Source organism: Chrysochloris asiatica, unplaced genomic scaffold (assembly GCF_000296735.1).
Source record: "Chrysochloris asiatica unplaced genomic scaffold, ChrAsi1.0 scaffold00042, whole genome shotgun sequence".
Classification (NCBI taxonomy): domain Eukaryota; kingdom Metazoa; phylum Chordata; class Mammalia; order Afrosoricida; family Chrysochloridae; genus Chrysochloris; species Chrysochloris asiatica.
Window position 1 is genome coordinate 8555097 of NW_006408560.1, and position 19587 is coordinate 8574683.

The 19587-nt window shown below is 41.3% G+C and overlaps 1 protein-coding gene and 1 pseudogene across 2 annotated transcripts in view; both read left to right on the forward strand.

Moving 5' to 3' along the window:
• Positions 1-1804: 1804 nt before the first annotated feature.
• The window catches only part of TUFT1 (tuftelin 1), a 66324-nt gene continuing 48541 nt past the window's right edge, over positions 1805-19587 (forward strand). For both annotated transcript variants that reach the window (XM_006861423.1, XM_006861424.1), the window contains exon 1: positions 1805-1864. In XM_006861423.1, the coding sequence (XP_006861485.1) occupies positions 1805-1864 (60 nt within the window). The remainder of the gene's footprint in view (positions 1865-19587) is intronic.
• LOC102813793 lies at positions 9948-11139 on the forward strand (annotated as a pseudogene).

The window sequence follows — 19587 nt, forward strand, 5'->3', positions numbered from 1 at the left end:
TTTATCCTTCCACTCCCTCTTCTATGACTATGGATGTGATTATGAGGTGATTACTCCTGGGAACGCTGACAACTGCCTATACAAGTTCAATCCCTGTGACCTTCATTGCGGATTTCCTGACCAAATGTGCCCAACCTCAGTTAGGAAGCAGGGACCCTCATTTTCTCAGGAGCTTGGCCCTAAGTCAGGGCTTCTTGCCTGGGGCTGGGATCTGATTGGAGAAGTAGAAAGAGGTAACGGAGGCTTTATTTTTCCTTTGGATTTGGGGGCATGCCAAGCCCTGGTGGGGAGGAGGTAATAGGAGATGATTCACTTCTCTTCTTCCCTAAGCAGATTCTCTAGGGAGCAGGGGAGAGGGAAGAGGCTGCTCTCATCAATGACTTGTAATTTCATGATTCTCAAAAACCCCTCTATTCATCTGCATACCAGACTTTCTCAATCCAATCCAGCTTTGATTTTATTTTAAATATTAAAATTATATATCTATACTGAAGTCCTTGGTTTGTCTCCTCATTTTTTCTCCTGGCTTGGTGGCAGTTTAATTTTTAAGAAGAAGCCATTTAACTGAACAGCTTAGAGACTGAAGCTGTAATTTTCTTCTCCTTGCTAACCCTCTTTTCAGAGACCCTTCACAACAGGTGGGGCCTAGGACCTAAGGGACGTGAAGTATTCATAGCAATTCCACTCTGTGGGGCAACCCTCTGGGGATATGAAAATACCAAGTCCAGTAAATGCCTTTGAGGGTTACAGAGAAACATCAGAATGGGGTTTTATTCCCTTGGGTCATAGGGATATGCCCAACATTCCACCACAAAGATCCCCACCCATGCCTACCTGGCATTAGGACTCAGTGCCTTCCTAGAGACAGGAAAGTTTTGGCCATCTTTGCCCTTATATTACCTTGAAGGAGCCAGATGTTCATGGAACCTGTTGTCAGGTATAAGAGTACTACTATCCATTCTGGAGTGGGTCAGACCTGGCAAGATAGTCTGCCTATTAGCTAACAGAGTAGCCACCTGCCTAGAGCAGCTGGACTGGAAAAAGGCTCCTGGATCCTGCTTGGGTAGGCCTCTAAAATGCCAGCCTGGCTTGGGAGCGAATGCAATAGAGAAGTTGAGGCTCATCAATTTCTAAAGAATATGAATTCCTTTTAAGGCAAAGTGTCCCGCCTCCCAAACCATATAAGGGCAGCTTTGGTATAATAGCTTCTGCAAAACAAGCCCCACCCAGTACCAAGCTGGCTTTGACTTCGGCCTGGGCCTCCTGCCAGCAAAGGGCACCTGCCAGACAGGCTTAGGCCCGTCAGAGTGAGCTGGCCTCTTGGTGTTTGCAATTTCACAGTGGAAAAAAAGTTGGTGGAACTCCACAAAACTACAGACTAATCTATATACGAGCTTGTATGGAAGTTTTTTTGGGTTCCAGCTCCTCATATCCTGAGGGCAGAGTGATTCCCTCTGATCAACATGGACCTTGGGATGAAAGGAGTCAGCAGCACTAATGAGTGTTTCGCGATACAACCACACACGCTAAAGCATATGTTAAAGCTGTCCCAGGTAGCACCAAAGCCCCACCTTTATGCAAATCTAGCGAATGCTGACAGGGTGTAACTTGAAGCCTATGGCCACGCCCACTCACATAAGCGTCCACGCATTGGTGAAAGGTATCACGGGGGTGTGGTCTATCAAGTTGCCTCCCTTGACGCGTCTTTACAAGGCACTGGTTGCACGCCTGCCCGCCTGATAGGATCCCGGCTGCAGAGCGGAAGGGTGCTGGGTGCTGCGTGCTGCTCTCCCGCAGAAAAGAAATGAACGGGACTCGGAATTGGTGTACCCTGGTGGATGTGCACCCAGAGGGACAGACCACGGTAAGAAAAAGCGGCCACACGATATTCCTGGTTTCTGATTCCGCCCGTTTTGTGCTCCTTGCCGAGCTCGCTGCCATCTGCTGGTGCCCTACTCAGTGCGGACTGCGCTTGTTGGCGCTATTCTTTCTGTGTCGCCCTGCAGCGGTGCTGGGGGTTCCAAAGAGGGAAGAGTGTCCCTGCCCTTTCGGAGGACACTATGGCACTCTTTTGGACGTTGTTAAAAGGTTTTTCTATGGGCCCGGTGACCTCAGTGGCCCTTCAAAAAACTTCATAGTGTTTTTGTTGTTGTTGTTAAGTGCCAAGGAGTCGGTTTCGACTTACCATAACCAGAGAAATCGGTAGAGGGTGAAATGCTAAGGTTTTTCCTGTTTGCCCTGGAGGATGGAGGATGTGTAGGGAGCATTTGGACTCAAACTATGCCGAGATTGGTCTAAGACTCTACCTTTTTCTGTGAACTTTATGGTTTTCTGCCGGGGGGCGGGGCAGTCACTCCTCTGCTAGGATTTTTCTCATTCCCAGCGAGGCTGTAGCTTCCTGGGGCAGTTTGTTGGTTTTACTTCCGCCTCCAGCCTCCTGGTCCGAGGCTACTGGATGAAGGCAATATAAGAGACTGCGGTGAAAAAGGAAGGGATTTGGGGTGGGGGGTGTTACTCCTTCACCTCACACTTTGCCTCTAGCCTCTCTGCTCTCCTCTCAAAAAGCCCAACCCAACCCAACCCACTACCCTCCAGTCCAGTTGATTCCGACTCACAGTGAGCCTATAGGACAGAGTAGAACTGCTACTTGAGTGCATCTTTCTCACGTGGGACATTTTGGTTGGCAGCCCAATGCTTAAACCACTGCACCACCAGGGCTCCTCAAGAGTCAGAGGAGGCTCATTTGTGACTGTTTCTAGACTCTGAGAACTTAACCCAGAGTGAGTGTGTACTGTTTGTCGATTTCCAAGCTAGTGTGGGTGATAGTGAAGTGGGAGCGAAGGTAGCCCTACTTCCCAAGCCCCCTCAGTATCCCTTTCCCTGTGCCTGTCAGCATGCCCTTGAGGTAAAGCTAATCCAGCTGCTGCTGACTATGACTGCTTCAAAGGATATTTGTAGAAGAGGTGCTCATTTCAAATTTAGGGTACAGATGATCATTTAATTCTGTTTATAGTTCCTTCTCCATTTCCTCCCAGGATGTCAGTGTTTCTATCATATTACAATACAGGTCTTGTTACTACTGCTCTGTCCTAGTCTTCTGTAGCCTTTTTATTTTCTCTCAGCTATTGGACTCCTTTACTGCTAACCATCCCTTACTGCTAACCACAGGGTCAGTGGTTCAAACCCACCAGCCTCTCCGTGGGAGAAAAATGAGGCCGTCTGTTCCTGTAAAGATTTACAGCCTTGGAAATCACTGAGTTGAATCTATCCCATGGCAGTAGGTATTGTCAGCCCCAAGGGCAAGTCCTGGTTAGCATTACACTCCTGGTCGCTGTTTTGAAATGATTAAAGCAGGGAAGAGGGCATGAGGTAAATAAAGGAGAAGTGGGTGTTTGGACACTTTTTGCTTGCTGTAGAAAAGAGACCAGAAAGAGGTCTAAGACTAAGGCATTGACAACATTGAAAATTAATCAACATCCTCCATTACCTTTTGACGTCTGTTTGCTTATCTGGTGGGACAGAAAGAGTGGGTAGAAAAACAGTGAACAAGGTGTTCAGATAATCTCCAGCCATAGATTAATTTGAAGCTGATCAGAGACCTTTAGAGCAAGGAGGAGACAAATTTTATTTCTTCTTTGTGTGCTGGACTTGAGAATTATTTTGCCCTAAAGCTGGAAATGGAATACTTATTGCCCCATCTGACCTGAAGGACATTCCTGGGCTCTGAAGGAGTTGGAGGAGATGATAAACAATCAACTGTCAGAAGACAGGCTTTGTCCTGGATTCCTGTCCTCTGAGCCAGCTCAGATAGAATTGATGGCTTAGGTTCCCCAGGAACCTGTCATGGATTTACAGCATTGAATAAATGCCTTGGTGTATGCTCAGAGTGAGCGAGTGAGGACATCAATGAGCAGATGTTTCTTCTGGGGTGGGCAGTGTAGACAGGTGAACTGACTGGAATTCCTAATGGGAGTCAGGACCCTGGGATTCTGTTGGTGTTTTCCTAACAGCTAGGCCAAATCTCTTCTTAGCGTACCACAAATGGATATTGACGTTTGCCTAATACACTCTAGGTTGTTTTCATTGGAGGCAGATGTAGCAGGTACAAGGTACAACCAGTGCTTTTCAAACTATAGATCGTAACCGGTAGTGGATGTGCAAACAACTTAGTGAGTCAGAACCAACATTCAAAAATGATGAAATAGAATCAGTACTCTCAGAATGTTTTGTAATGAGTGAGGGTAGGCATTTTTGACATAACTTTTGTTTTAGTTATGTATGTGTACACATCTTAGATATATGTTTGTGTGCTTATTAGATCATGATGCAAAATGTACTTTTTAGGTAAAAAAAAAAAACCCTGGCAAACTGCTGTAGCAAGTTGTACTGGCAAAGAAAAGAACAAATAAACCTCAAATTCCTTTTTTTTCCCCTCTTTTTTTTTTTTTTTTTTTTGTATAATTTGAGTGAACATTTATAGAGCAAATTGCTTTTCCATTCAACAGTTCATACACATATTGTTTTGTGACATTGATTGTAATTCCCAGGACCTCTCTGCAGATACCGGCTTCCTTTCCAATAGGCCTTCTTTCCTTTATCTACCTGCCTTTGGAGCTTTATCTTTGGGCAAGTGCTGCCCTTTTGATCTCCTGTGGTTGATTGTTTTAAGGTAGGGGCAGGGAGCATCCAGCCCGCAGGCCTTATGTTGTTGTTGTTAAGTGTCATAGAGTCTGTTCAATCCATAGCGACCCTGTATAGGGTTTCCGACGAGCGGCTGGTGAGCTTGGATCACCAACCTTACAGTTCAGCTCATTAACCAACAGCACCGCTTAAGATCCTTGAAATCATTTGGTCTGGCCCTGCCAAGGCAACCTCAGTTCCAGCCATCACATTTTAGTTATTATTAAGTGCTATTGAGTTGGTTCCAACCCACAGAGACGCTATATAGGGTTTCCGAGGGGCAGCTGGTTCGTTTGAACCACCAACCTTGCAGTTCAAACTGACCTTGTGGTCAAGTGCTTATCTTAACAGCAGCACCACACTGGGCAGGCTAATTTTTAAGTTGATAATTTAAGTTGATAAGTTGATGTTATAAATTTTGACAGAAAAAAAGGTCCCCCAATCCTTCTTTAAGGAGTGATGATAGTACCTCTCTTGTATTAGGCCTCTCTATTGTTTAACTGAAAATTGAGCCATGAGGGGTGAATTCAGTTCTAGACTTGTAAGGTGCCTAAAATCGCTTTGATAAATTACTTAATCACTTTAGTCTCAGCTTTCTTATCTGTAAAGCTGGATAACAATGACATCGTCTCATAAATTCTTGTGAGGATTAAATCAAATAATGCATATAAAACACTGTGGCTGACAAAAGTGCTCAGATCACCCCCAATTGCCATACTATTGATTTGGACTGGATGTTTGCTATTATTTTTTTTATTTGCTACTGACTTAGACAACTGGTGTCATGTGGTAGGATCAGCAGAGACTGCGAGCCACAAGATCAGCAGTTCAATCCCACCAGCTGCTCCTCGGAAACTATACAAGGTTGCTTGTTACGAGTTGGAACCAACGGCATTTAACAACAACTAATTTAGACAACTTTGCCCCTCTGCCTTCTGCCTCTCCATCGAGCACCCTGGAGCAGGAATGTAGGAAGAGTGTGGAAACTTTGGTTGGGTCAAGATTGGCTCCTTTTCATTATGTTGGCCTTCATTTGTTCCCACTTCCATTCTACTGTCCTTGCTGGTCCTGGTCCCTGTTCCATTGGAGGATGTTAAGGGTGGGAGGGGGTCCTATTTCCCCTGGAATAGCTGTCATTTCTTCAGTACCTCAGAAACTGAATTAGTTCAGTGCCAAGTCATGCCTGAGCCCTACTTTTTTTTTTTTTGTAAACTAGATCTGTGATGATTTATTGAGTGTTTACCATTGACCTTATATTAAGATAAAACTCATAGACCATCTAATTCATTCATTTTATAGGACAGAATTCAATAGTTTTTAGTATATATTCAGTTATGCAACAATCAATAATCAATAATCACCCAATCATTTTCATCACCCCAAAAGGAAACCACGTATCTAGTAGCAGTTGCTCCCTATTTCCCCCAGCAAGGTCTGTTCTCTTTCCCACCTCTGTAGCACTAGGTAGGCACCAATCTACTTTACATCTCTATGGTTTTAGCTAATCTCACTTTTCATATAATGGAATTATATCATATGTGATCCTTTGTGACTGGCTTCTTTCACTTGTTGTTGTTGTTAAGTGCCGTCGAGTCGGTTTCGACCCATAGCGACCCTGAATAGGGTTTCCAAGGCTGTAAATCTTTACAGGAGCAGATCGCCTCATCGTTCTCCCGCGGAACAGCTGGTAGTTTCGAACTGCTGACCTTCCGGTTCGAAGCCCGATTCGTAACCACTACGCTACCAGAGCTCCTTAGTGTCATGTTTTTATGGTTCATGAGTTGGTATCTCATTCCTGTTTTGGTTGAATAATCCATTGTATGGATATGTCATCAGGGATATATTTTTCTTGGATAAATGTTGGTGAACATTTGGGTTGTTTCTACTCTTTGGCTATTATTAATAATGCTGCTGTGAACATTTGTGTTAAGGTTTTTGTGCCTAGGAGTTGACTAGCAGGGCCCAGAAGATTTGTATTTTTAAAGAGGATTCATCTGGGATTATCGATGCTTACCCCAAAGGAATGAATGAATTATAAAATGTTGGAGGTCCTGGCCCTGTAACATCTGGGTGGGGAGAAACTCTGTGCAGAGGAACTTTTCAAGTTTGGTGACTACCTGTTCCTCCCACTCATGGGACCTGCCCCAAGCTCAGCCCATAAATTCCTCCTTGCACCGTTCCTTCTCTGCCATTCATTGCCAAGTTCCTACTTTCAGGAGCACTACAGCTGATGCCTCTTAGTCTGCCAGAAATTTGGGGAATCTTGAATTCTTTGGAGGTATAGGAGGATCTGGGAGAGAAAGGTTACCCAATCCTCAGGCATTTGGCACCAACATTTGACCATATTTCTCCTGGGTGGAGGGGGGTGTGCACCTAGATAGTTTCGGTTCCAGACACGTGCTCAGAGCGGGTGGAGACCAACTTCTCCACCTGCTGAGAATTACTGTACGTGCATCTTTGGGTTGCAATGCAGACTCTTGTGAAATACCTTAATTTCCTGTCAGTGGGGAGGTTTGGTTGAGGGAACAAGTGTGTACTAGAGAAGCTGGTGGCAGGATCAGGAAGAGAAGATAGTAGAATGGGGATGAATGGATGAATAAAAAAAGGGAATTGGTCTTTTAGGATCTAGGGACACAAAAGCAAAACTCACAAAGCAAATTAGTCAGAGGGTAGAGTCAGCTGTGCCAGTTCTTTGAGAGGAAGGGACTTGGAGGAACTTGTAATTTCATTCCAGGGTTTCCTGAAGACAGACTGACTGGTTTAGCAGAAACGTTGCCGACTTTAGAGTTGAGGGCTCAGGGGTCTACCTTGCTCGCTGCCAGGGCTCCAGATAATGAGAAGAGTTACACCATTTACGATGCCAACCCTTCTCCTTTTTTTCTCATTTTACTGCCCAGTCACCTAGTCAGCCCCCTGCTTGTCCAGCCCTTGCCTCTGGGCAGATAGCCAGACAAAAAGCAAACACTTGTTTTGTTGGCTAACCTGTGGGGAGTCTTTGTGTTACACTCAACAAAGGGCATTTCTGACTTGGAGAAGGCGAGATCAAGGTTCCCAAATAGGAGTTTCAGCTGGGGAGGTTTCATCTGACTTTTTTTTTTTTTTTTAACTTTATAGGGCTTTCTTCACTGTCCTCTTGGGAATCAGTGCCAATGGGGGAAACTGAGATGGCTGCGTAGCAGTTTAACAAACCATTTACGTTGATGCGGGTGGGGAGGGGACAGGGATTGAAGCACAAAGTGATAGCGGAGTGAGTTAAGGGGTGAAGGTGAATTAAGGGTTCCAGCTCAGGGCAATCTTCACTTCCTTAACTTCCTCTTAGAAAGAACCTTACCCTTGACCCCACACAGCACCCCATTTTCTTGGCTTCAATATGAGCTTGGGCAATGGGAGCTGGGGAAACCTAGGCCTTGCCCTTCTCCCTTGAGTCTATGGTGGGAACCTCCCGGGGTCTGTCCTGTGTGTCTCCCTGAGGCTTTCCTTTTTATCTCCCTATCGCATTTCTTCAGGGCCTTGATCTCTAACCCCTCAGCTATGTGTTTACCCCCTCCCCGCTTTGAGGGAATGAGTCACAGCTGGAGATTTGTTTGAACAGAGTGGAGAGGCAGCCTGTAATTTGAAGGTAGCTGGGCTTCTCCCCAGGAATGTTTATGAGGTTAGAGGCTGCTTACCTTGTGATTAGCTCCCCTCCTTTTTCCCTAGAGAAGAAGGCTCTACTTCCCCATCGTGCCTTTCAGTGAGTCCCTGGTGGAGACCAGCCTGCCAGATATTTTAAGGTAGTCTCAAAGCTCCCAGGGGTCTGCTCACAGCTCTGGGGTCACTCCAGATCCCGAAACCCACCAAGCATACAAGGACCCACCTAGCTTTCCCCCCTTGGCTGTGAGTGGGGGTTGTGGAGTGAGGGCTGTGAGTTTGTAGACTGGAGTCTTTGGTTTTGGAGGATAAGATGCCAGAGGGAGTCCTAGATTTATTCTCCAGCCTCCTTTCAGGCAGTTTGTCATTCATCCCTTCTAGACTTTCCAGAGCTATTTGGAAACAAAGTGATTTATGGTTTGCAAAAGCACTTTCACATGATTTTATCCTTCTAACAACATTATAATATAAGCAGGGTAGGTATTATCATTCCCATTTTACAGATGGAAAGTTGAGGCTCAGAAAGATTCAGTGGCTTGTTCAAGGAATTAGTGGGTGTCATTCAGGACTTAGACCCAGCCTCTTGCTCCAACATCAGTGCTTTTTCTTTCGTTTTCTTTCTTTGTATATCTTATCACTGAAGTGTTAGAAAAATATCTTTTTATTGCTTAGGTTTCAATCACTGGATGTATATGGAACGAAAGTCTCCCTTTACTCCCCCGCTTAGTGAGTTTAGTGTGTATGAAGTCAGTGCAGTTTTTATGTGTTTACATGCAAGGGATGCCGTGTAGCTTGGTGGCTAGGAGAGCCATATAACCTGGATATGAAGTCTGGCTCTGCCCCTTACTAGCTGTGCAACCTTGGGTAAGCTACTGAGTTTTAGTTTTCTCATCTGTGAGATGGAATGGTAATAGTACAAGGGGGCTTCAAAAAATATTAATGAAAAAGTTTCATTCTTGTAAATCCATTTTTTCCCATGAACTTTTTGAAGCTTTCTCATACCTACCATACAACACTATAAGGGTTAAATGAGTTAATACATGTACTTTGAACAAGACTTGAGAGTAATTACTGTATATGTTGTTGTTAAGTGCCATTGAGTCGGTTCCGACCCATAGCGACCCTGTATAGGGTTTCCGAGGAGTAGCTGTTGAGCTTGAACCACTGACCTTGCAGTTCAAATGGCTTTGCAGTCCTGGCGCATTAACCCACAGCGCCATACCAGGACTCCAATTACTGTATATGGGAGTTGTCAAAACTAGTATTGTGAACATGCAAATGCATATTTAAATAAATAAAAATTCATTATATCAATTCATGTGTGGCATATCTTTCATATAGAGGTTTATTTTATCAATAGTAAAGTATTTCATCATATGGATGTCACCATGCTTTATTCACTTAACTATTAGAGAATATTCATGTTGTTTCCAGTTTTTAACTACCATAAACAGTGCTGCGGTTAACAATTTTACACACAAGTGGGAGCTTCAAAAAGTTCATGGAGAAATACAATGAAAAGAGAATAGACCCATGTAAACTATCACATAATTCACAATAAAAACTTTTTTAAAAAAGAGAGAATGGAAAGCTTTTTCTAGGCAAGCATATCTTCTTGGACTCTGCTTGCAGCCCAAATGCTCATCTTCGCTCCTGCCTCAAACTATGAAACCTCAGCTGCAGGTGACTTCAATGTCTCTGAACTTGCCAAAGAACAGCAGGAAACAATTGAACATAATGATGAAGCACAAAATGAAATACACAGACTTAATGAACAAGCCTTGAAAGTACAATAGAAATATAACAAACTCTGCCAACCATTCTTTCAGAAGAGGTCAGAATTGATCGCCAAAATCCCAGGCTTTTGGGTAACAGCATTTGTCAACCCTCCACATGTATCTGCGTTGCTTGGGGAGGAGGATGAGGAGGCACTGCATTATTTGACCAGAGCTGAAGTAATAAACTTTGAAGATATTAAATCAGGTTACAGAATAGATTTTTATTTTGGTGAAAATCCTTACTTTGAAAATAAAGTTCTTTCCAAAGAATTTCATCTGAGTAAGAGTGGTGATCTGTCCTCAAAATCAACGGAAATCTGGAAAAGAACTTGACACACTCAAATCAAACACAAAATAAAACCAGCAGGAAGAGGCAGCATGAAGAGCCAGAGAGATTTTTTACTTGGTTTACTGATCAATCTGATATAGGTGCAGGTGATTTAAGAGAGATTACCCAAGATAATATTTGATCAAATCTGTTACAATACTATTTGGTTCCTGATCTAGATGATGAAGAAGGGGAAGGATAATAAGAAGAAGGTTTGGAAGATACTGATGAAGAGAAGGAAGAAGATGAAGATGATGATGAGGGAGAGGAGGATGAAGGAGAAGATACCAATAAGAACATGAGTGGGGGGGAAAAAAAGAACACAAGTGGATTCCAACCTTTTTAAAAAAAATTTTCTTCAGACCCTGGGAGCAAGTTGCAGTCTTTCTCCCCCACCCCTCTTGTGCTCAGTTGTTCTGTTCTTGAGTTATCTTTCTCTTTTTTCTCCTCTACACCATGGTTCTTAACTTATTTTGAGGGGAAATATCTTAAGCAGATATAGTAGGAAAAGAATCTCTACCCATTTCTGTACCTAAATTAATTTTCATTTCTTCCTGTTTCAAAAAACAACAACAACAACAAAACCCCACTATGGAATCAACACATGACCATACTCTGTGGGAAAAAAGAAAAACCTTTTGTTCCTGTCACTTTGCTGGAAGCTGGAAGGCGTTAGGCCCCTATGTCATTATGTCATTATGTCATCATGTCATAGGGGCCTAGCACCTTCCTTCCTCTGTATGTTGGGCTCAGAGATTATACTGTGTATCTATGTAAATATGACAGTTAGCATTTACCAACATGTATCGGTCTACTTTCTCATTTAAAAAAAATAATAACAACTTTAGAAAAGGGTTGTAGAAAGCCAGAAAAGGGTGGGTTTGGGATGTTAGAGTGGGTTAAGTGGGCATTTTGACAACATGGCATCTCCTCTGGCGTGTTGAATTGTGATGTTTAATGGACATCCTTGCCGGTTAAATGATACTTTTAAAATAAACTTCTCTTCAAATGATCACTTAAGCCCTGCTACTTGATATTAGAATCAGGAGAAACTGTAGGACCTTGTGTGGAATTGACATTCTCTATCATAATTTTGTTCCTGTTTATTTTTTAAAATTCTTTTTGTTTCATTGGAAAGGAAAGATGATGCTCAGTTTTAAATGTTAAAAATGTACAACTTGCTTGGTAGTAAAACTAAATGTGTATACTAAGGGTTTGATGCTTTCTTCTCAGAAAAGATAAATTTAAAGATATACAAGTTTGACTTATTTAACATATCATTGTCAAACTTTGTCACCATAACTCCATAGTTTTTTGATATGCACTTTTCAGGGTTATGGGACTTGAGTAAAGGGATTTAAATGAATATCTTAAAGACTTTGTAGCTGGAAGACATTGAGTATAATTTGCCATCATTTTTTGAAAATAATTCACATCATTGGGGAATACTAGATTGTGCAAAACTCAGTTCTTACTGCATCCTTGCTGTTTACCTCAAATTGGCATTTTAAAAAAAATTGGGCCTTATTTTCTTGGATGTAATAATGATACAGTACCTGCTAGCACCATCAGATCTGGTTCTACAATGCCAAGTCAGCGCAGGGCAGTTGCTGGCATGTCTTCACTGGCACTTACGTGTCTAGCTCGCATAAGTCTGTGTGTGCTGGTGGTGAGAAACTCAGCTTAGGAGCACTTTTTTTTTTTTTGGTCTTGAGTAGCATAAAGCTATCAAATGAGACTAATGTGAATCTGGATGAGATGATGGAGTCTGCTCAGTGTGCTAAATGCCATTGTGCATATAATACCATTTTGAGACGCTACCTACTGCAGAAGCTTTTTTAATGCTGTAAAATACAGTAAGCTACTTAGTATTTTCAGAGATGAATAAATGGCCAGCCTGAACAAATTCAAAGCTTTTGATGTATAGAAGTTGATAAATGGAACTATCCCATTAAGAGGCAAAGTGTAACAAAAAGTTGTTTAGGTGGATTGTACGTAATTTCTCTGCACAAGTCTCTATATTTAGTAAATGTATGTTTGTACTGGTCAGGAATCTTGTTCCAATAAAGGAATATAAAGATTTTTTTTTTAAAGAGAGAGAATGGAATTTGTCCACAAACTTTTTGAAGTTCCTTTGTCTGTCTTTGGCAAATTAGCAGGGATTTTCATAGAACAGATTCCTAAAGGTGATATTATTAGGTGAAAGAGTTTACACATTTTGAAGTTTTATTAATATTGATAAACTTCCAAGGATGCTTTTATAAATGTTTACTCTCCACAACAATGTGTAAGATTAGTCTTTCCCCCTGCATCCTCACTGATTGTGGGTAGTTATCAAGTTTCTTTAAGATTTGCCATTCAGTTGGCCTAGAAATATTTTTTTTGCAGGATCTACATGACAAAAACCCAATGGTTTTAGTGTGATGCAAGAAAGAAGACGGACATCTGTGGAAAGTTTTAAAGCATAGCAATAAAATGAGCACCTGTCTACCCAACACCCAGCTTAAGAAATAGAACTCGATCAATATTCTGAAAGCCCAGGTCATATCCCTTTGCTTGTTCCACAGAAGTGATCACTGTTTGGAATTTTTTGTTTCTTTCTCCGGTTTTTAACTATAATTCTACTACATATGAATAGAAACCCAAAGCATATATTGCTTAATTAGGCAGTTTGAATGTTACATACATGCTATCTGTATTCTGCAGCTTGCTTTTCATTGCTTGACATTATTTTTGAGGTTCATTCCTATTGGTAGATGTAGCTATAGCTCATTTTATTCTAACAGCAACCGAGTAATATAATTCATTGTACTAATCTGAGGGCAACAGGCATTGCTACTAAGGTTCCAATTCATACATGCACAGGTTTATTCCATACAAAATGTGTTCAAATAGGTCTCTGTTTAAACATGGCCGAAGACAAGTTCTCTCAGCAATATACTTGTCTAAGTCTCATTAGAATACCTTCCAAAAAACAAAAGTCCAACCCAAACCAAGGCTTCTGAGGGGATCTGCTGGGCCAGTTAAATTCAAGACAGAGAGGTCAGCTCAGAAGGTTATGGTGACTGTGTTTTGGATTCTAAAGGGGGGTAATCTTGGTAGATTTTCTCAAAGGACACAGGATGGTCACAGGCTTATTAGGAAGAAGTTTTAAGAAAATGAAAAGATCCATTAGTGAGATAAAGGCCAGAAAAATTGTACCAGGAATTTTTTCCCATCACAACAGTACAGCTGCTCATTCTTTGAGGGTAGCAAGAGCTGTCGTGGAATTTCCTTGGGAAACTTTACCCCATCCACCCTACAACCCTGATCTTGCCCCTTCAGCTTCATTTTGTTCTATAAACACAAAGACTGTTTCAAAGGAACACAATTTGAGGCCTTGTTATGTTGTTAAATGCTGTCAAGTTGGTTCCGATTCATAGAGACCCTGTGTAGGGTTTCCAAGGAGTGACTGGTGAGTTTGAACTGCCAGCCTTGAAGTTCAAACCAACCTTGTGGTTGAGTGCTTATCCTACAACACCACACCAACACTCCCCGTGCTAAAACTGCCATTTTGACTTGGTACTAATTGAAGAGTACAGAAGTCTTCAGGTAAGAGTTGTTAAGTGCTGTCGACTTGGTTCCAACTCATAGCTACTCTTTTGAGTTATGGTGTTGGAGGAGAATATTGAAAGTGCCATAGGCTGCCAAAAGAACCAATAGATCCCTTTTGGAAGAAGTGCAGCCAGAGTACTCCTTGGAGGCCAGGATGGCCAAACTTCGCTTCTCATACTTCAGACATATTGTCAGAAGGGACCAGTTTCTGGAGAAGGATATCTTGTTTGATAATGTGGAGGGTCAGAGAAAAAGAGGAAGACCTCAATAAGATGGACTAGTCAAGCGGCAGCAGCATCGATGGACTCAAGTGTGGCAACAGTAGTGAAGTTGGCCCAGGATAGGGCAGTGTTACGTTCTGCTGTGCATAAGATTGCTATGGGTCGGTACCGACTCTATGGCACCTAACAACAACAACAACATAGGCTTTCTGAGGAGCAGCTGATGGATTTGAATTGCTGATTTTACAGTTCAAACTGACCCTGCAGTCCAGTGCTTATCCTACAGTGCCACACCAGGTAAGGGTTATTGTTGTTATTAAGTGCCATCAAGTTGGTTCGGACCTATAGAAACCCTATAGAGGATTTCTGAGGAGCAGCTGGTGAGCTTGAACCGCCGACCTTGCAGTTCAAACAGCTTTGCATTCTGGCACATTAATCCACAGTGCCACATCAGGTAAGGGTTAGACAGGTGGAAACACCACCTTCAGAAGTGTATAGACGTAGATGAAGGAGATGTTGAGAAACAATTGCTTCACATTTTGATATTTTTGTTTAATAATGATTCTATAAATTTGAAGCAATACTTTTTGACTTATGCTCCTTTGTTAGAACATATTAATCCATTTTCTTGTTTTTGGCCCATCTGGGTTTCTTCTAGTGTTTTACTATTGCAAACAATGCTGCTGTGAACATACTTCTATGTGTTTTATTTTTATACTTCAAAAAAATTAATTTAATGCCTTCCCTCACAAATGATTTCAATTTGCATTTCCATAAACTGATGAGGTTGAAGATTGTTTCATATATCCATTAGTCACTTTATTTCTTCTAGAGTTGCCTTCTTGACCTTTGCTCATTTTTTCCCTTTGTTTTCCCCCCTTTTCTTGTCTTCTTTGTATAGTATCACTTAACGATAACAGTAATAACTCAAAACTGAGGAGTCAAGTTTCTCAAAAATAAAAAGAAATTTCAATCATATTGCCTGGAATTCCTTCTTGACTACCTATGGAGTCCTGGTGTAACACTGTAGGATAAGCCCTGGATTGCAAGGTCGGTTTGAACCACAAGGTTGGCAGTTCAAAACCAACAGCCACTCTTTGGAAACCCTATATAGGGTCGCTATGAGTTGGAATTAACTCAACAGCACTTAACAACAACTCCAGACCAGGCACTGTGCCAAGTAAACCATCCATCTGTTCAAAGAACTGATGATTTTAATGGGAAGATGAACAAAAAGAATGGATGCAGGGACAGTAGGTACAGGAGCAGACTTGAAATAGGACCTTCAGAAGAGGGATGCTGGATCTGAGTCTTGATGTGAATTCTCCAATGAGGGAAGGAGGAAAGGGCATCCCAGGAAAGAACATGTACAGATTTGTTATTGTTAAGTATCATTGAGTCGTTTCTGACTCATATGAGTAGGTAGGAATGTGTATTGTATTGAAAGATTTGTCAACACAAATAGATATTGGGACTCAGATGTTTCCCTACCATCTGATTGAGGAAAGTCTGAGTTAATTGGAGTGTATGGTACGTGTGAGTTATTGGTGGGAGTCAGTACATTATGTGAAATATACAGTGACAGACCTAACAATGAGAGACTTTAATGCCGTGATAAGGCATCCCCTCTTTTTCAAAACATTGTTTTATGGAAGAATAACATACATATAGAGAAATGTATGTATCATAAATGTATAGTCAAATAATATTCACAAACTGGACACATTCTTGTAACCAACATTTAGATTAAGAAATAGATCATTACCAGCAACATGGAAACCCCCTCAGATCCCCTTCTGGTTATCACATATCCCCACCCTACAGGGTAAATAATCAATATCCTGATCTCTAAAGCATGTATTACAGAGTTTTGCTTATTTTTGTACATTTTTTTTTATATAGGTGGAATCATATAGCATAATTTTGTGTCTGAATTCTTTTGCTCTGAGACTCATCCATGTTGCATGTAACAGTAATTCATTCATTTTCATTGATGTGTAGTGTTTTATTGTATGAATTTATCACTACTTATCCATTCTGATGTTGGTGGTCAATTGGGTAATTTTTTAGTGTTTGGCTATATGAAAAGTGTTGAAATGAAAATGCTAGTATATTTATTTATTGAGAACTGTTGAATAGTCAACTAGGAGTGGAATTGCTAGGTCTGTAGGGTATTCAAATGTTCATCTTTGGTGGTTGTTGTTGTTGTTGTTGTGTGCCGTGGAGTCGGTTCTGACTCATAGTGACCCTGTATAGGGTTTCCAAGGCTGTAAATCTTTATGGGAGCAGAAAGCCTCATCTTTCTCCCGCGGATCAGCTGGTAGTTTCGAACCGCTGACCTTGCAGTTCGCAGCCCGATTCGTAACCACTACGCTAACTGTTGACAAAGTTTTGGCAATAATGAATACTCCTACTATCAGTGTGGAGTCCTGGTGAGGAGCTGTGGGATAAGCACTGAACCACAAGGTCGGTTTGAACCACGAGGTCGGTGGTTCAAGCTTACCCTATACAGGTCGGAACCAACTCAATGGCACTTAACAACAACAACCATCAGTATGAGAATTCCAGTTATTCCATATCTTTTAACAAATTTTCATTTTAGGCATTCTAATGTAGGACTGCCATATGGTTTTATTTTCCAGTTCCTTGATGGTCAATGAGGTTGACTTTTTTTCATATGTGTATTGACTATTTGGATATCCTCTTATGTAATGTGTGTGTTGAAGTCTTTTGCCCAGTTTTCTGCTAGACTAACAACTGCTTTTCTTTGTTTTAAACAAATTTTTTAAGCTAAGTTTTAATTTTGAAATAATTTTAGATTGACAGAAAAATTACAAAGGTAGTACAGAAAGTTCTTGTATATACTTGACCTGGTTTCCCCCAATGTTATTGTTATTGTTATGTGCTGTCAACTTGGTTCTGACTCATAGTGATCCTGTATAGGGTTTCCAAGGAGCAGCTGGTGGATTTAATGTTGGTATACTATTAGGAGCCCTGGTGATGCACAGTAAAATGCTCAACTGCTAACCGAAAGGCTGCTAGTTCAAACCCACCTAGTGGTCACACTGTAGGAAGACTTGGCAACCTGCTTAGAAAACCCTATGGAAAATTAATTCTACTGTATCACATGAGGTCATTATGATTTGGAATCAACTCAATGGCACCCAACAACAACATATTATTAGTAAATAAATTGTAAGCTTTATTCAGATTTCACCAGTTTTTTTCATGAACTTTTTTTGATCCTGTATCCCAGCGAGGCTACGACATTTTGTCTTAGTCTTTTCTGTATATCCTACATCAGATATATGTATAATGAATATCTTCTTCTCGGTGGACTGCCATACATTCGTTTTTTTCTTTTTTCTATGATTATGGGTTTATTAGGGAAGCAACTGATTACAATTTCTGTATCAGAAATTTTCAGGACAGTTGTGGGCTCTAGGCCCATGGACTGATAAAGGCTGAGTGCCTGTGAACAGGAGGCTAGTTGGGAGAATGTATCCTTTAGACATTTAAATGAATATGTTATTTTTTTGTTTTGTAAGTGTATATCAAATATTTTTACCTTGTTCATTTGTGAAATATAAGATGTAAATGGGGAGCCACAGGGACAAAATAGGATAAATGTTACAGGGAAGGGATAATATAAAGATTAAAATAAAATATCAAAAATTTAAAAATCAAATTATTAACCAACTAAAAAGGAAGAAATGCTCAGGATACAGTTCTTCAGACTGGACCGCCTTCTCTCAGCCTTGTTTGTAGGCACACCCAGGCCCTCGGCAGTGTGGCCAGCTTTGGCAAGTGTAACAAAAAGCCTTTAGCTCTCAACCTCTCAGCCCCAAGGTCCTTCGGCCTCTTCCCTGCTTGAGCAAGTGTAACTCTGCCGATTAAACACTCACTTTGCCAGTAAGCCTTGGCCCAAAGGCATTAGCTCTAGTTTCATGGGTTGGCAAGCCTAGGTCCCCCAACAAATGCATGGAGATCCCCCATTTGACAAGTAAGCATCCTGTTTGAAGGCACTCAGCTTTCCTGCTCCTTGGGCTTCTGTGTAAAGCTCGTGGCTGTGCTGCCTCTGCTGCTCCGCTTTTCTGCCCTTCTCTACTGCTTCTCAATGTCTCCAGTGTCACAGCTCTCTGCCTCCTGCATTAAGGAGCTTCAATGTCGGGATCTCAGGGTCCAAAGGATGCGCTCTTCTCTGGGTTCTTTCCTGATGGTAGTGAGATGTCTCTGCACCAGAAGAGATCTCTTTTATGGTGTCTTTTGGTGAAAATTTAAAATTTTAATCTAGTCCAATTTAGTAATTTTTTCTTTTGTGGAGAAGATTCTTTGTGCCATGTATGAAAAATGTTTTTGATTGTGCCAAGGTCATAAAGATGTTCCCCCATGTTTTTCTATATAAAGTTTATTGTTTTGCTTTTTAAATCTAAATCCATAATCCACTTTGAATCAATTTTTGTGTGTGGTGTAAGGTTGTTGTTGTTAAGTTTCATTGAGTTGGTTCTGAATCATAATGGCGATCCTGTATGGGGTTTCTGAGGAGAGGCTGGTGAAATTGAACCACTGACCTTGCGATTCAAACCAACCTTGCGGTCTAGTGCATTAACCTACAGAATCATACTGAGATTCCATGGTGTGAATCTTTTTTTTTTTTTTTTTTCCATGCAAGACATGTTTACTTTAATCCCTAAGCATATGGAGTTATTAAAGTATTTTGAAGAGGAACATTATGTTTAATTTAGAAAAATTGGTACTTTTTATGTCTGTATTAATCATTGTCTTCTTGTTCAAACATCATACTCTCTACCTAAGCCTGAGGAAAAGTAGATCAATTTATATAACAAATGAAAGCCAGAACCAGTATGTAAGCCAAGTTCTAACTGTTGGAAACGCTAGTTTTCTTTTTCTTTTTTCCCACAAACGAGAGAGTTAACTCAGATTGCTTTGAGGGGCAAAGAGACCACGCAGGAAATATGGTGATCTGTTGTGATACTGTAGAAATCTAGTACTATTGTATATTATCTCAGTCCAACCATCAAAATAAAAGATACATTTTAAAATTGAAAAAAAAAAAAGAAATTGACAATAACCTACTAAATGGGTTGTTGTTATTGTTGTTAAGTGCCACCAAGTTGTTTTCAACCCATAGCGACCTTGTATAGGGTTTCCGAGGAGCGACTGGTAAGCTTGAACAGCCGACCTTGCAGTTCAAATGGCTTTGCAGTCTGGCGCATTAACCCCCAGCAGCACACCAATGGGTTGTTGTTGTTGTTGTTAAGTGCCGTCGAGTCGGTCCCGACCCATAGCGACCCTGTACAGGGTTTCCGAGGGTGTAAATCCTTACGGGAGTAGA